Here is a 15,328-nt window from a genome sequence, read left to right as displayed (position 1 = left end):
ACACTTACCACATTATTGAGCTTTGCCTGTGCTGTTTGTAGAGTGCCTTGAGCTGTTTACCAGTAAGTTTTTGGTCATAGTATACAATTAGTTTTCACAGAGTTGCTGAACAATTTGTTGGGAGATGATATATGATGTATAATACTTCTGCTGAGGGAATTCTTGGCCATTTAGGTCCAGATACTGTGTTTTGCCCAATCTCTGGGGGAATTTAGAACAGCCTGGGGGCTGCCAGGTGTAACAGCTGAGTAGCTAAATGTGCTCCAGCCATGCTCCTTCCTAATCTCCTACACCCAAGGCTTCTACGTTGGCTTTGTGCCCACTAAGGCGATACAACTGGTTTCTGTTCCTTTTGTACTATTTCAGGGAGCCAAGTGTGAGCCTTGGAGCCATTGAACACCCTCTGAGAGGTGCTGAGTGCCATAGAGGGCACTCAGAATTTTCCAGGATCAAGCCCATACTGTCATTCTGACTGGATTCTAAAGCAAGTTGCTGAACCAACATAATAAGCTTGACATCTGGTCACCCTTGACCTTGAAAACATTCCAGACAACATTGAATGTGCTCTTTTGGGTAGAGAGAAGCCGTATTTTCCTGAAAAATGCCTCTGAAATTCTTCAGAGAGTGCCATTCAAGCTGTACTGCAGATGTGTGAGCACGTGCATCAGTCCAAAACTCAGCACAGCCAGGATGTGGTTGTCTGGCAGTGACTCCAGTATGGGTGCAGTCTGGCAATGAGATGTTTAACATGAAACGTATATGTTATTTGAGGTCATAAAAAGAGATTTCTTTTCTATTAATATATTTATACATTTCCACTTGCTATCACTGCCTTTTTCTCTTGCCATAGAATCACATTATATGTCTTGATTCCATAGCTTGCTGCATCTCGTAATGTCTCTGGTATTATCGCCTTATTCACAGCAGCATAAGCTGTGAATTTGGGCTGCAGAGCCATCACAGTGATCTCAACCAGATGTGCAACTAATCGGTCTCATAGAAAGAGATCTTCCCAGGGAACTGGGGTCCACTGAGTGATTGTGTTAATTTTATCAAAGAGATAAGAAAAGTCAGAGGAAAATGTCATGCCCATCTTAATAAAAATTCAAGTTGAATGTAACAGGTCCAAATCCTGAAGCCAATGAAATTTTGCCTGAAAAAGGACTTCAGCAATGAGCTAAAGACTCCCCAGAGAAAGAGTCTAATTCTGATCTAAATCTGGAGTAAATCCATTCACCTCTTGACTCCCAATTTAGCCCCTTTGTGCCTGAAATCACAGTCTGGCCCACAATAAAACCTATTCAAAGAGATGCAGCAAAATGTTAACCAGAATTTCCAGTGCTCTCAGCCAGGCATGTCAAAGCTGTACAGGCTTTAGATGGAGGAAACTGGGTACCTCAATGCCTGTAGTCTTTGGCAGACCCAGTCACATCGGGATAAACCTAAAGCCATTCTCTGATGCCTGAACACCATCTAAGTTTTCTGCTGTTTGATCTTTTTTAACCTCCCTTTTTTCAAATCTCCTATGAAATTACACATATTTACACAGAGATCGTTCCTTACCCCCTTTCCCTTCCTCCAGGCTGCACAGTGAAAATTGTCAGGTGAAATCCAGCAGTGGAAAGCCTAATTTTGTAGTCCCCTTCTGGGCTGGGGTGACAGCTCTGAGATTTTTCAGTACAGACCAAATCAACCTTTAAGAATCTAATCCAGTTTTCTGTTTATCTCCTGATATAAATGCAAACCCCATTCTTTTTCTCTCTGCCTCTTTCACCCTCTTAGAATAGTCTGTTTAGGGTAACTAAATGTTTCTATCCAAAACTGGCTGTCATCCAAAACCAGATGGGCAGAAATCCTAATAGCAACAGAAAACTAGCAATTTATATGAGTGTACAATACAGCAGCACACAGAAACACTTTGTTTAAACCAGCACAGGGCTGTATCTTATTGAATATATGTAAACAGCGAGCTACAGTGGGTTTTTGTAATGATGTTTACATATTTTAGAACTCTTAAATAGCCTGAACAGTTCTCACTGACTCTTAACAAATTCATCTTCCATTGCTGCTTGTTTGTGTGAAAATCAGATATGTTTGTTTAAGATTTGTACTGAAGGGGTAAATAGCGCTTCATTTAACTGAAATGTATTGTGCATGCTGCCTCGATCCTTAGGTGCTGTGTATTGTTTTTTACTTCTGGACATCTTTGCCTTTGCAATATTAAAACAGAAATCCAAACAGATATGGAGAAAGAGAAATACGTTAAGTGTGAAAAAGATGTAATACAGGCACAGGAGTTCTGTTAACAAAGCAGTCCATGCAAATATACATAGAGCATTAAGTAGAGATGGGCCAGAAGTAGAACCTTTTATCCAGACCCTCTCCCAAACAGATTAATATAGCAAAAGATGATGCCTTGTGCGTTGCCTGCCAATGAAGCTTCTAATATTGGCTAGTTATATACAGGGCATTAGCCTAAATGGACAACAGCCTAAATGGACAATTGGCATCGCAGTTCAGTTTTAGACCTTGGCAAAAGCATGTCAGACAAGCAACCTCAGTTGACAGTGTTTGGAGTCCAGTGTGAAATTCACAAGGAATTATTTGAAAAGTAGTGAGTGTTAGGTATAGTGCATAGAATATCCTCCCACCTGTCCTCCCAGCTCCCTACCTTCCATCCACTATTCAGTTTAGAGATGGACCTCAGTTGCAAAACTTGGATGAAGATTTGAACATTCCCAAAGTACAGGGAATTCAGAAATAGGGCTTGGTATCAGTCCCACGTGGAATTAGGTTATTTACCTCTCTTCACACTATCAGTGAGATTGTCTGACCTGTAATTAACCCCATAGCACTGAGGTACAGCAAGTGCACTGTGAGTTGTTTAGTCCATGTCCTCTGTACAACTGGCTGTGTACATTGTTCTTCAGAGTGTTACAGGTTGGTCAGGATAGTATTTATTCATTTACCTAGAAACCATCAACAGATTATTATAAGCAACTTCCCACCTCTCAAACAGAGCTTGGTTTAATCTTTCAGAAGCCGAGTGTATAAGACCCACTGCTGCATGTGGGATGAACAATTGAGGTTTTGGGGGGTTTCCCCTAAACTTGTAAAAAGGTAACATTCCTGCCCCATGCCAAGCAAAACTACACTCTCGTAGCGTATTGTTAGACACCCCTGCTGAGGTCTGGTATATTAATAAAAGATAATACAAATCCCACGTAAAGCTTCACTTAGTGCTTAGCGCCCCATAGCTTATTTTACCTGAGCCTAACTTGTCCCCATTTTAGAAGTACTTAGGGTTCCTTCCCTGGGGACACATCTGGCCCAAACCCCAGCTCTCTCTGCCAGAGGACTATTCCCATTTCCCTTTAATACTTGAGTGATAAGGCACTAGCAAATGTACTGCAGTGAGCAGTTCTGCACTGGCAGGGGGATGAACTGGATGTGACCTGGTCTTTGGGGTTCAGTCTGTGCTCCCCTTCACCTTCTCTCATGGCCACTCTGCTGCCTGAGCCCAAACAGATGTGCTGATGCCCATGTGCATGTACCAGACTATGATTCAGAAAAGACCATAATACATTAATCCTACACTAAACATTACCATACGGCTCACAAAGCTTTTCTGGCTCCTGCGCTTGGAGCAGCTTGGATTGCCTGACGGCAGGAAGTCTCCATGACTGGGATCATTTTTAAGGCTTGTGTTTCGTCATCCCAGGGCTGGTGGGCAATTGGCAGGGTCCTTCCACATGAAAGCTCCTGTAGGAGCCTGAAGTTGTTGTGTAGTTGGGTCAGTAGAGTCAACATAAAGTAAACTGCTCACGTCAGTGCTCATAATTTTGTGAGTTTTTTCCCCATGTGTGAATCCTATAGTAGCGATGAATGGCTCCGTCACTGCAGACTGTGCCGGCACAGGATGGGGTTCTCTTCTAGCTCCAGCATTCCTCTGAAATTTATTTCCATTGCATAACTGGGATATGTGGAAGGTCTAGATAGGTGTTCTGCCTGATGCACCTTGCATACTAAGCATAGGGAAAGTGCGTAAAATAACTAGTAACAGGGATAATCCTGAACTGGCTTGGATAGTTAGTAAAAGGCAGTACAGAGATGACCATGCATCCAAACTGATAGTTCAGACCAGGACCTGAACCTTGCAGTTGTGCCCACCTCTAATTAGTTGCCATGTGTAGCTAGCAATGTGTTCAGTGTCTGTGGGCCATATTGTGGCTTTTAAGCTGCAGTCCAGGCTTCATGGGATGTGGAGGGACTCAGCCAGAAATTCTGCAGCGGCTGCTCTGGCAACTTTTCACACAGATGTGGTGGATACATTTTTCTGTGCTTGCTCAGCTCTGCCATCTCTCTGCCACTCCCCCTTGGATGGCTAGCTCCACTGGGGCACTAGCAGGGAACAGTGGCTGACCTACAGAATGTGCCTGGCTCTCTGCAAGAGACGCAATTGATGTTTTGTTATCAAGTGGCACATATTCTTTCTATGTTTCTGCTCACTGCCTTGTTGAATGAAGTTGGTCACTCCAAGGGATTATTTTTGAGAGCTAATCAGATGGAACCATGTGACTCTTTACAGATGCATCTCAGCCTGTAACAACGTACTAAACTCATCAGTTCTGTTCCGTGGCTCAGGCACAAAAGAAAACAAAGCACATAAGATGGCTTCATGGCCACCGGCAGCAGTAGTTGCTGTGGCTACTGCTTTTGCTACACAGGAGACCAAGGCACAACCAGGCCAGGACAGGGGGTTTTTCAGTCCAGAATTCCTGGTTGTGCAGATTTCACCTGGGGCAGAATTGCCAGAGTCCCACACTAGCTGCTTTTAGGTCATGATGCCCTGAACTGTTTCTGGGCCCCTTTGTTAAGTGCTAACATTTTATTATCTGTATTTGCTCTCCCCTTTTCTTCCTGATCCTAATATTAATTGGGTGTGCCTGTGCCCGGGGTTTCTCTGTTCCCCGGGGACTACTGGGTTTGTCCTTGTGTCTGATCTTGATGTTCTGCTTTATTGTCTATTCAGGGTGGTTGGATCTTTATTTTTATATGCATGTTTTGTACTGTTCCTATTGTATAGTGCTTAGATGCTAACTAACACCCGGCTATCAATTTATTAAATGAATAAAGTGTAACGGGGTTATTTCTAAAATAATAAGGGAACATGTCATAGAGAACAGTATTAAACCATTTTCATGTGAAATACAACCTCTAAGGCATTATGTATTTTCTTTTTCTCTCTTTCATATCAAATGCAATTGTGGCATACATATATTTTATTTTGCATGACTGGATGTAGATAGCATAACATTTTATGGCTGAACTAATTATTCTCTTTTTAAAAAATGTACTAAACAAATAATAGACTAAGGGAGCACTTCCTAGGTGAAAAGATGTCTACCATCACCAGGCTGATCCATCTGCATTTCACTTATATGGTTTCTCAGATATTTTTCCAAAGCTTGCCATTTGCCATGTAGTCAAAGCTCAGATACATACCAGGTGAAGCTATTTGCTAACTCCTTTTGTGGATGTAGCTGAGAGGATCCTGAAATGATCTCCCATCACAGTTAGAGTAAGATTACCAGAGATCATTTTCGCTTTCCACAACTCTAGCTGAACTTCAGATGTTCATTCTCGGGCCTTGTCGTCCCCCAGATCCATAGCAATACATGAAGCGGATGTGAGGGAAGCTCCATCCTCTCACTGGAACATTCTGGATAAGTTAGAGGTGCCCCATCCCTTTGATGAAATTGAACTTTCCTATTACTTCTCTGCTGGTACAGTTTCAGACCCTTTCTGCCCTTAGTTATACCATAATAAATCCAACTTTATTAGCTGGATAGCTTTATTAACTACAGTGGCATTGTTCCAAATCCCAGTGTAACTGGGCAGAATTTGGCCCATTGCCTCAAGTGACTATTTTTAACAAGTGAAAGGAAAGGCTGTAGAAGTCACTAGTTAATGACATCTGAGGTTCACCAAGTGCAGGTGCTTCCTATGTGGTGCTGTTTAGAAGTGCTGTCCTGGTTGAAGGACCCTTTATCACAGAGCTTTAGGAATTTAACAAGATATTGAAAAAGTCATGTCATAATTTCATTTTTAGGGTAGCCATTCCTGTGTCTGTTGCACGAGGTGCAGTGTCACAAATAATTGATATGGACATGTCAGATATTCAGTGCAGGGCTTCATAGATTGATGTTCATTGTAACATGCTTTACTGTGTTCTGATATTCTGAAGCAGAGGCTTCTCAAGGCGACTCACTCTTTTCCTAGGCGATTTTAGGGCTCTTTCTCCTCTTTGGTTTAAACCAATAAAAATGGACATTCTTTCCAAAAATCAAATCAGCCACCTGAAGAAAGCCTTTCCCTGGTTTGTAACACCTGCCACCCTCATTATTGGAAATGATCAGTCCCTGGCTCTCATTTAAGGAGTATCCAGGGGAACATGCAGTCATTTATTTTCTTGGATTTAAGCCCAGCTCATTTGAGACAGTTGTTTGTTAATACGCTGTTCAGTACATCCCTCCCAGCCTCCCCCATATTTAGATAAAACTACCATTCAGTCCCTTGCTATTAGCTTGCTGTATGATGACAAACATAGACATCTAGTGGCAGTTTAGTGCAACACACATAGCTTTTAAAACATCTTTTTGGAAGGCAAATAGAAATGCCCCAGGCTTCTCCTTCAGGTGTTTATTTTTCCCTTAAAAAGGAGGAGAGGTCTGATTTTCTCCCAAGAGAAGCAGTGGAGGCCTCATCATTTCAAAATAGAGAACATGCTGTACAGAACAACCCTCTTAAGGGTGGTACCAGATGACAGAACAAGGAGTAATGGTCTCAAGTTGGAGTGGGGTAGGTTTAGGTTGGATATTAGGCAAAACTTTTTCACTAGGAGGGTGGTGAAGCACTGGAATGGGTTACCTAGGGAGTGGTGGAATCTCCTTCCTTAAAGGTTTTTAAGGTCAGGCTTGACAAAGCCTTGGCTGGGATGATTTAGTTGGGGATTGGTCCTGCTATGAGCAGGGAGTTGGACTAGATGACCTCCTGAGGTCTCTTCCAACCCTAATATTCTATGATTCTATGATTCTTTTGGTGAAATGAGGGCAGGTTTCTTTTCTTGTATATTCTGTATTCATTCCCTCATTGAAACCCCTGTTGATGTCGTGTGGAGAGAGTGCAGAACATGAATGTAACCCAGTCTGTGGATAGGAGAGTTGGAGCTTACTCTGAGATTGAGCAGAATGCTGGGGAATCCTGAACCCCAATCATTACTCTCCTGCAAAGACACAAGAGAAGGAAAAGCAAGAAAAAAACCAAGTGTTCTAAAGAAAATCTCCCAGAGCAAAAATAGGGGTTAACAGATGGGTGGTTTTGAATGTTTTACCTAAGGTTGGCAAAGTCAATAGAAATAAAGGAAATCAGAGGCACAGCTAGTTGAACTTTGACAAAGGAAATGACTAACACAGCTGCTAAGGAATTGCAAAAGAAATCCTATCATCCAAAAATCTAGGCTTGCCAGTACAAATACAGTATGCCAGCCAATTGCATTCAGTGCACTTTAACCTGTTGATATTTTTCTTTCTACCTGGGCAGTTGTCTGGAGGGTGTGAACTAACCGTGGTGCTACAAGACTTCACAGCCAGCCACAGCAGCGAGCTGAGTATCCAGGTGGGACAGACAGTGGAGTTACTGGAGAGGCCCAGTGAAAGGCCTGGCTGGTGTTTGGTACGGACAACTGAGCGGAGCCCCCCTCAGGAAGGCCTAGTCCCCAGCAGCACTCTCTGCATCTCCCATTCCCGGAGCAGTGTGGAGATGGATTGCTTCTTCCCTTCAGGAAAAGGTAGGCAGAAATCTAGCAGGGTTCCCCCAAGAGTGACATGAGCAAAGACTATTTCAGGGTTCCCCTTCTGAAATAACCAACGGTGTGATTTCTAGCATCACCCCTTTCCCAAGGATGTCAGTAAGTTACATTTTAGTTATTAATACATTCTGCTAATACCTTCTTGTAAATCAGTACAGTTCTAGGACATCTCCATAAGAGTCGCTCTCTCTACTACCAGCATCGTTATTATCCTGAGACATTGGAGTCACAGATCATAGTATAATCAGAGACTTTAATATAAATCTAGGAGAAAATGTCTTTTGAATGTAGTATGGGACCACCTTCAACTCCTAATGGTCTAAGAGAAGTGAAAGTTCAACTGTGTGTATTTTCAGAATGCCCATATTATATATCTCATGCTTTATGGATGCTGCAGTGTATATTAATGCCAGTTCTTTTTGTTATCTTCTGACATGCTTGCCCCTTTGTCGATCCCTGCACACAAACTTTCTTTTCACTGGTACAAGAGTCCGTAATTGCAGGTGAGCCCTGGTGATGTCAAGTTTTCCTCTAGGAATATCCTATTGTCTCCATTTTAACTTGTTCATCAGCTGAGTAGATTTACAACTTGACAGTGACAAAGACATAATGTTGAGTAAAATACAGTTTCTTGAGTAGATATACAGGAATTGCCATGTTAGAATAGACTTTTGAAGATCAGATAGTCTTGCCTCTGGAAGTGACATATACTTGTATCTTAAGAGTAGGATGGCCAGATGTCCCGATTTTATAGGGACAGTCCTGATTTTGGGGTCTTTTTCTTATATAGACACTTATTACCTCCCACCCCGTCCCGATTTTTTACACTTGCTGTCTGGTCACCCTACTTAAGAGGAAGGTGAAATGACCTGTGTTCTGTAGTACATCATGGTGAGAAAGATTCCTCCACAACCACTTATGCATGGAAACAAGAGGACTGATGCTCTCCTTCTAAATTTTACACTTAGATGATGTTACTACAAAATGAAAATCTTTTTCATATAAATGCATACAGTTAAAAAGTGAAATATTATTATTAATTTAGTCAAAAGTTTGATTAATTTAGGAAGGCTGATGGAAAAAAAATTTCTAACCTAGACAAAGGTTATATATACCTTTATATATGAATATATACTGTTCAAATTTGAAAAAAAAAATGGATTGGGGGATAGATGGAGCAGTACTGTCTGTATACTGCTTACTAAAGCCATCCTGCAGTCACCTGCTAGGATAGCTCCAAGCTGTCAATGGTCAATACAAAGAACTAGTGTGCTACTCTGACGAGCTGCACACAACAACATACATGCTGGAAGCTTGAGCACACCCGCAAACTAGCAGACCACAACCTGTTGGGTCTATAGTGCATGGCACCCTCATTGTCCTGGTCCCCTTTCAGTGTATTATTAAGTGCTAGGTGAGAATTCTGCCAAGCAAGTGCTCTAAGGAGGGGAGGGAGAAGAGGCTCCTTATATAGTATTCCTGACCCCCCAAGATACCAACCTGGCCTGGCCTTTCTGTTTGCGAATTTCCCCATTACAGCATAGGAGGCAGAATTAAATTCTTTCTCATTAAACAAAATAAGCTTGGAGGTTTTTATAAAAGACATTAAAATGTGCTATATTCTGTCCTTGTTCCTTTCAAGAAACCTCCATCACCACTGACATGGGCTTTGCACAAAGATGAAAGAAAATTGAAAAATGAGTAGGGCAAACTCTTGATTTTGAGTCATGGTTTTAATTAGCGATGGGCCTGTACCGAAACACCAGATCAGATAACCACAGAACTAAGGGGGAAGGGAGTTCACACTCAGATTTGATATTCCCCAGTGGCCTCTCTCAATTATGGTCCTTCTCCATGCCCTATATTGCATCGGAAGAGGAGAAAAACATCCTGCTGCCACTGCTGCTGGTTGTAGGTGATCCTAGAGCGCAAGAATCCTCAAACCTGATCTGAGTTTCACCTTTTTTTTTTTTGCTCAGTTCTACTGCTGCTTTTCCTGTCTATCGCATCACTGGAGCAATGATGCACTGTGACAACTTTTGGTTATGCTGCAGCAGGTGCTTGTCCTCTGTTCATTCACTAGAGGGTGCTGCTGAATTGTATTGTAGAAATGTACTGTGGTTAGTCTAGTGTGCATTTGAGAACTTTAATAATGGTAAAGTGCGGGGGAGAAGCATATAATTAAATATCGGTCAAGCCTCTGTACTAATAGCTGCACCCTGAAGTGATTTACATGAGGCAAGAGTGTTGTGTTGGGTAGGAATATTGTGACAAGGTACTCATGCTCCGGTGTTTCACAGAGGTGAGCTGAAACTGGAAACTCCAGTCATAACCCATTCAGATTCCTGGCGCACTAGACTTTAAAATTCCAGATCAGAATCTGCCCCTATAGTTCCTGTTCTAAATTATATTTGAGACCAGAAAAACCACCGTTTTCCATTACTGGTAGAGATACCACCCAAATTGCATGAAATAAGTTGATCTCATGAGATTTCTGCAATTTTGGGTCAAAATCTCAAGAGACAACTTTGCAGGATTTCAGTGCTGTTGAATCTGAACTCAACAGTAGCTGTAGTTTTCTCTCTCTGAGCGAGTCAGAGAAGGGTATCGGTTTTTCATTTAAAAAATCTGTCCCCTTTTTCATTAAAAATGTCTAAATGTGAATGTTCTGAGCAGCTTAGGTTTTTGCATGGTGCCTGTCACTGCAGCCGCTGTTTTCAGACCGAAACCCAATCCCTTGCTTAAACTTAATTATTAACTAAGATCAGCCTATTAGCCTAGCTCTAATTTCTCAGCATTGCTTCATCAGCCCAGGGGTTCTCCAGCATTTTTATTTTATGGGCCAATTCACAATTTTATATGGAAAAATATAACAAGCAGACTTCACCCGTCTGTTTTAAAGTCTGCACAACTATACAAAAGCAGCAGTGGGGAAGCTGCTGAAGCCTTGGAGTTAACATTATTTATAATTGTCTTTATAAGCAATATAATTTCAAGGATGGAAAGTCTCTTCACTTAAAACCTAGTGTCTCTATGAGTAAATTGGCCAGCTGAGACATCATTTAGCAGATTTCTTTCAAAATAGTAAAAAATAACTGCATCTGCTTACTGGGAAATGGCAAATAATTGTATAATGATCTTTATATCTAATACTGTTTATATAAATCACCTTGCACTGTTTATATAAATATGTGGGGTCTTAAAATTTAGTTTATATTGGCCATAAAGCCTAAAAACTTGTATGATTTGATGGGTTTGCTCCAACATTTTATCTAGCATCAGTGCAAGTGTCACCTAAAAAATATCAATCAATCAATGTTTGTAATAACTCTCCTGTTTAATGGCCAGTGAAGACGTAAAGGCAAAACTGACAAAGTGCAGATGTATTCAGACACTTTCTGCTGCTGTAGATTGACTGATTCCAAATGTGTTATGAAGCTTCTTTATTGTTTCTTTAAAAGTAACATAAAAAGATTTGAAAAATTATGAAGAGCCCCAAGTAGAATAGAATAAAAACCAGTAAGAATCCCCACGGGTTCTGCTGATTTATATTGTTGATGGACAATAGAACAAGAACTTTAAAATGCTGGTCTCAGAGCCTTCCCTTGCATTTGCTGCTGTTCACTGCTGTGCGTTTGAGAATACACGGTGGGGTTTTTCATGACTAGATTACAGCTCAGAGTAACAGCGCAGGCCTGAATGTTCTGTATTTCTAACAGTCCAGCAGCATTTGAAATTACACATTTGTAAATAGGCACATGGTTTTCTAAACTTTGCCATCCCCAAGTAATTTATGGCTGGTTGAGTAAAAGAAACTGTCCTGCAGCTTCTGGTACTGTACTTAGGAATTCATGATTTTTTTTTCCAACTAGCATTCCAAGGGAGAGATGAAGAAGAGTAGTGATCTACTGAGACTGAAATTCTGTCTGAACTGTCCCACATGGCACATCACAGAAAACAGTGACTTTTATTCCTGTCTGTTTTGCTGTACAAATGTGCTCTAAGGTATTAGACAATAATTCTCAAATTAGGGGAGTGAAATCTATATGAATGGAAAGAAACCTAATAACCTAGCAAATGTACATTAAATAAATTGAGGCAAGTTTACCCTTGGTGTCACTTAGTTAATTTCATCTAAGGCTGTGAACAGACTAACCTACTCAAGCTACCTTGAATCCAGCTAGTGCAAATAATAACAGCAGTGAAGACAGCACAGCATGGGCTTCAGGACAAGTAGAACACGCCCAATGGTACAGACCCTAGGTGTGTACTCTTCTTGCTAGTCTGTGCTGAAGCTCATGCTACTGTTACCTGTGCTAGCTGGATTCCTAATCCATGCACAGCTTTTGTTGTGTGATGAGTCCGAGGATGAATTTGGCCAACATGGCCCTTAGAAGAAATACAATTAACAAGTTATCTTGAACTTAGAATTTATAATATTGCCCTATCATTTCAGTGTAACATCAAAATGATAGTTTAGTTTAAAATTCTAGACTAACAAATTAAGGTTCTCACAGTATATTTTAAACACTCACATTGCACAGAAAGGAACTTATTAAAAATGACTCTAAAGTATTCTGCAGCAGTTGTTTTGTACCAATAATGGAAAGTACTGGAGCAGTTGTTTATGAGGGCATATATACACACACACACATATAAAAGGTAGTGGGATTGTGTTTGCATATCCAAATGGTACAACTGGGCCAATTATATATTCAAGTTATATTTAACAGCATAGCTACTAACAAAAAACATTCCATGTATCTAACATGGGTAAATTAATTTGACTGTGAGATTCTTTTGCATTTCCTGACTCTGGGCCTGATTCTCATTTTAAAAGGTAACAGGGCAAGGTGCTACCAGCCTGTCTGTTATGGGTCTTGGCCCCTTTAAGGTCATGGACTCTGGGAGTTATAGTCCCTGGTGGAGTATGTGACCCAAATGAACACATGACTGATAGAGGAGTAGAGAAGTCGTATGGCTGCCTGGTGGGCTATAAAAGGAGGTTGCCTTCACTTAGTAAAAAGATATGAGGCAGGAGGAAGGAAATAGATAAGATTTGTTGAGTATGGAAGGGAGAGAAGGATGATCTCAGTGAACAAAGGGGTCAACAGGAAACTCCCTCTTCTCCCTCTGCCCCTTCTTTCTGTGGTCACTATGTTGGGGAGATGAAAGTTCTTTTAGCACGTGTTTTGGAACAAATTGATAAATTAAACCATAATAAGTCACCAGGACCACATGGTATTCACCCAAGAGTTCAGAAGGAACTCAAATATGAAATTGCGGAACCTCTAACTGTGGTATAAAACCTATTGCTTAAATCAATCTTTGTACCAGATGACTGGAGGATAGCTAATATAACACCAATTTTTTTTAAAGGCTCCAGAGGTGGTAAGCCTAACTTCAGTACCAGGCTAATTGGTTGAAACTATTGAAGAACAGAATTATCAGACACATAAATTAACACAATATGTTGGGGAAGAGTCAACATGCATTTTGTAAGGGGAAATCATGCCTCACCAATCCATTAGAATTCTTTGAGGTGGTCAACAAGCTTATGGACAAGGGTGATCCAGTGGATATAGCATACTTCCAGAAAGCCTTTGACACCAAAGGCTCATAAGCAGTCATGGGATAAGAGGGGCGGTCCTCCCAGGGGTTAGTAAAAGATAGGAAACAAAGGGTAGCAAATAAATGGTAAGTTTTCACAATGGAGAGAGGTAAATAGTGGGGTCTCCCAAAGATCGGTACTGGGAACAATACTGTTCAACATATTCATAAATGATCAGGAAAAGGGGGTAAACAGTGAGGTGGTAAAGTTTGCAGACTAAACAAAACTATTCAAGATAGTTAAGTCCAAAGTAGATTGCGAAGAGTTACAAAGAGATCTTACAAAACTGGGTGACTGGGCAACAAAATGGCAGATTAAATTCACTGTTGAAAAATGCAAAGCAATGCACATTGGAAAACATAATCCCAATTACATATATAAAATGATGGGGTCTAAATTAGCTGTTACCACTCAAAAAAGAGATCTTGGATCATCGTGGATAGTTCTCAGAAAACATCTGGTCAATGTGCAGCAACAATCAAAATAGCTAACACAATGTTAGGACCATTAGGAAAGGGATAGATAATATTAGAAAATATGGTGCCATTATATAAATCAATGATACTCCAACACCTTGAATCCTGCATGTGTGTTGAATTGGAAAAAGTACAGAGAAGGGCACCAAAAATTATTAGGGATATGGAACAGCTTCCATCTAGAGAGAGATTAAAAAGACAGGAACTGTTCATCTTAGAAAAGAGATGACTAAGGGCGGATGATATGATAGAGGCCTATAACATCACAAATGGTGTAGAGAAAGCGAATAAGGAAGTGTTATTTACCCCTTCACATGGCACAAGAACCAGGGGTCTCCCAATGAAATTAATAGTCAGCAGGTTTAAAACAAACATAAGTAAGTACTTCTTCACACAATGCACAATCAAACTGTGCAACTGTTTGCCAGGGGATATTGTGAAGGCTGAAAGTATAACTGGGTTAAAAAAAATTAGATAAGTTCATGGAGGGTAGCTCTATAAATGCCTATTTGCCAAGCTGGTCAGGGATTCAACCTCATGCCCTGGTGTCCCTAAACCTCTGACTGCCAGATGCTGGCACTGGATGGCGGGATGCACCACTCAATAACTATCCTGTTCTATTCAGTCCCTCTGTAGCATCTGGCATCAGCCACTGTCAGAAGACAGGATACTGGGCTAGATGAACCATTGGTCTTACCAGGTATGGATATTCACATGTTCCTATATATGGCTGCAAAAGCTGTTGTGGAAGAGAACAGCTTCTGGTTGGCTGCCTTGACTTTTGTGCCCTCCAGCTCTCCCAAAAAGGATTCCAATAAATATTATTGTAATAATAGGCATTATAACTTCTTCCCATATCTCTTAAATTTTTGCATCTTGGACTTTATGACTGTTTCAGGACTAGACTGCTTTATTCTGCTCCTGTTCAGCTCTGGCTATGCTGAGTATTAAATTACAATCCACATTGGTTTGTGTGGTTTCTCTGCTTTGGCTTAAATAATCCCTTTTACAAAATCTATTTAATGGTAATGATTCCTGATTTCCCAGGGGAGCTGTAAAATGATGATTCAGAAAATTTTAGTATATTACATGAAACCTTCAGTTGGTCTTGTAAAGACTGAGAAATTGTTTGGGTTTCTAAGAGTTTTAATTAAGAGCAGTCAGTTGAAGAGTTTAGGTTGTGTGACCTCAAGGAAACATTATTAGTTAACACAATCAATATAACTGGCACATAAACAGCCCATGGAGTTTCTCTTGAATAAACAATACTCTGGCTCCCGTTGTCAGCATAAATAGAAAGTATCTAAATAAAAAACATTCCTTTACATGGGTTCCAAATCACACTTCAGCAGGTAGGCTCGAACTCTTTCA

The 15,328-nt window shown here is 40.8% G+C and overlaps 1 protein-coding gene across 18 annotated transcripts in view; it reads left to right on the top strand.

Annotated features, from left to right (window-relative positions):
* KALRN (kalirin RhoGEF kinase) overlaps window positions 1-15,328 on the top strand; it is a 737,748-nt gene that overhangs the window by 597,513 nt on the left and 124,907 nt on the right. For 17 of the 18 annotated variants that reach the window (XM_039493997.1, XM_039493996.1, XM_039493992.1 and 14 more), the window contains one exon: window positions 7,603-7,849. In XM_039493997.1, the coding sequence (XP_039349931.1) occupies window positions 7,603-7,849 (247 nt within the window). Of the gene's footprint in view, window positions 1-7,602; window positions 7,850-11,742; window positions 12,044-15,328 lie in introns of those variants that run through there. The other variant, XM_039494006.1, reaches the window with a different exon arrangement.

The sequence above is a fragment of the Mauremys reevesii genome, linkage group 11 (assembly GCF_016161935.1).
Source record: "Mauremys reevesii isolate NIE-2019 linkage group 11, ASM1616193v1, whole genome shotgun sequence".
Classification (NCBI taxonomy): domain Eukaryota; kingdom Metazoa; phylum Chordata; order Testudines; family Geoemydidae; genus Mauremys; species Mauremys reevesii.
The sequence above is the reverse complement of the archived record's forward strand: the minus strand, read 5'-3'. Positions and strand labels throughout refer to the sequence as shown.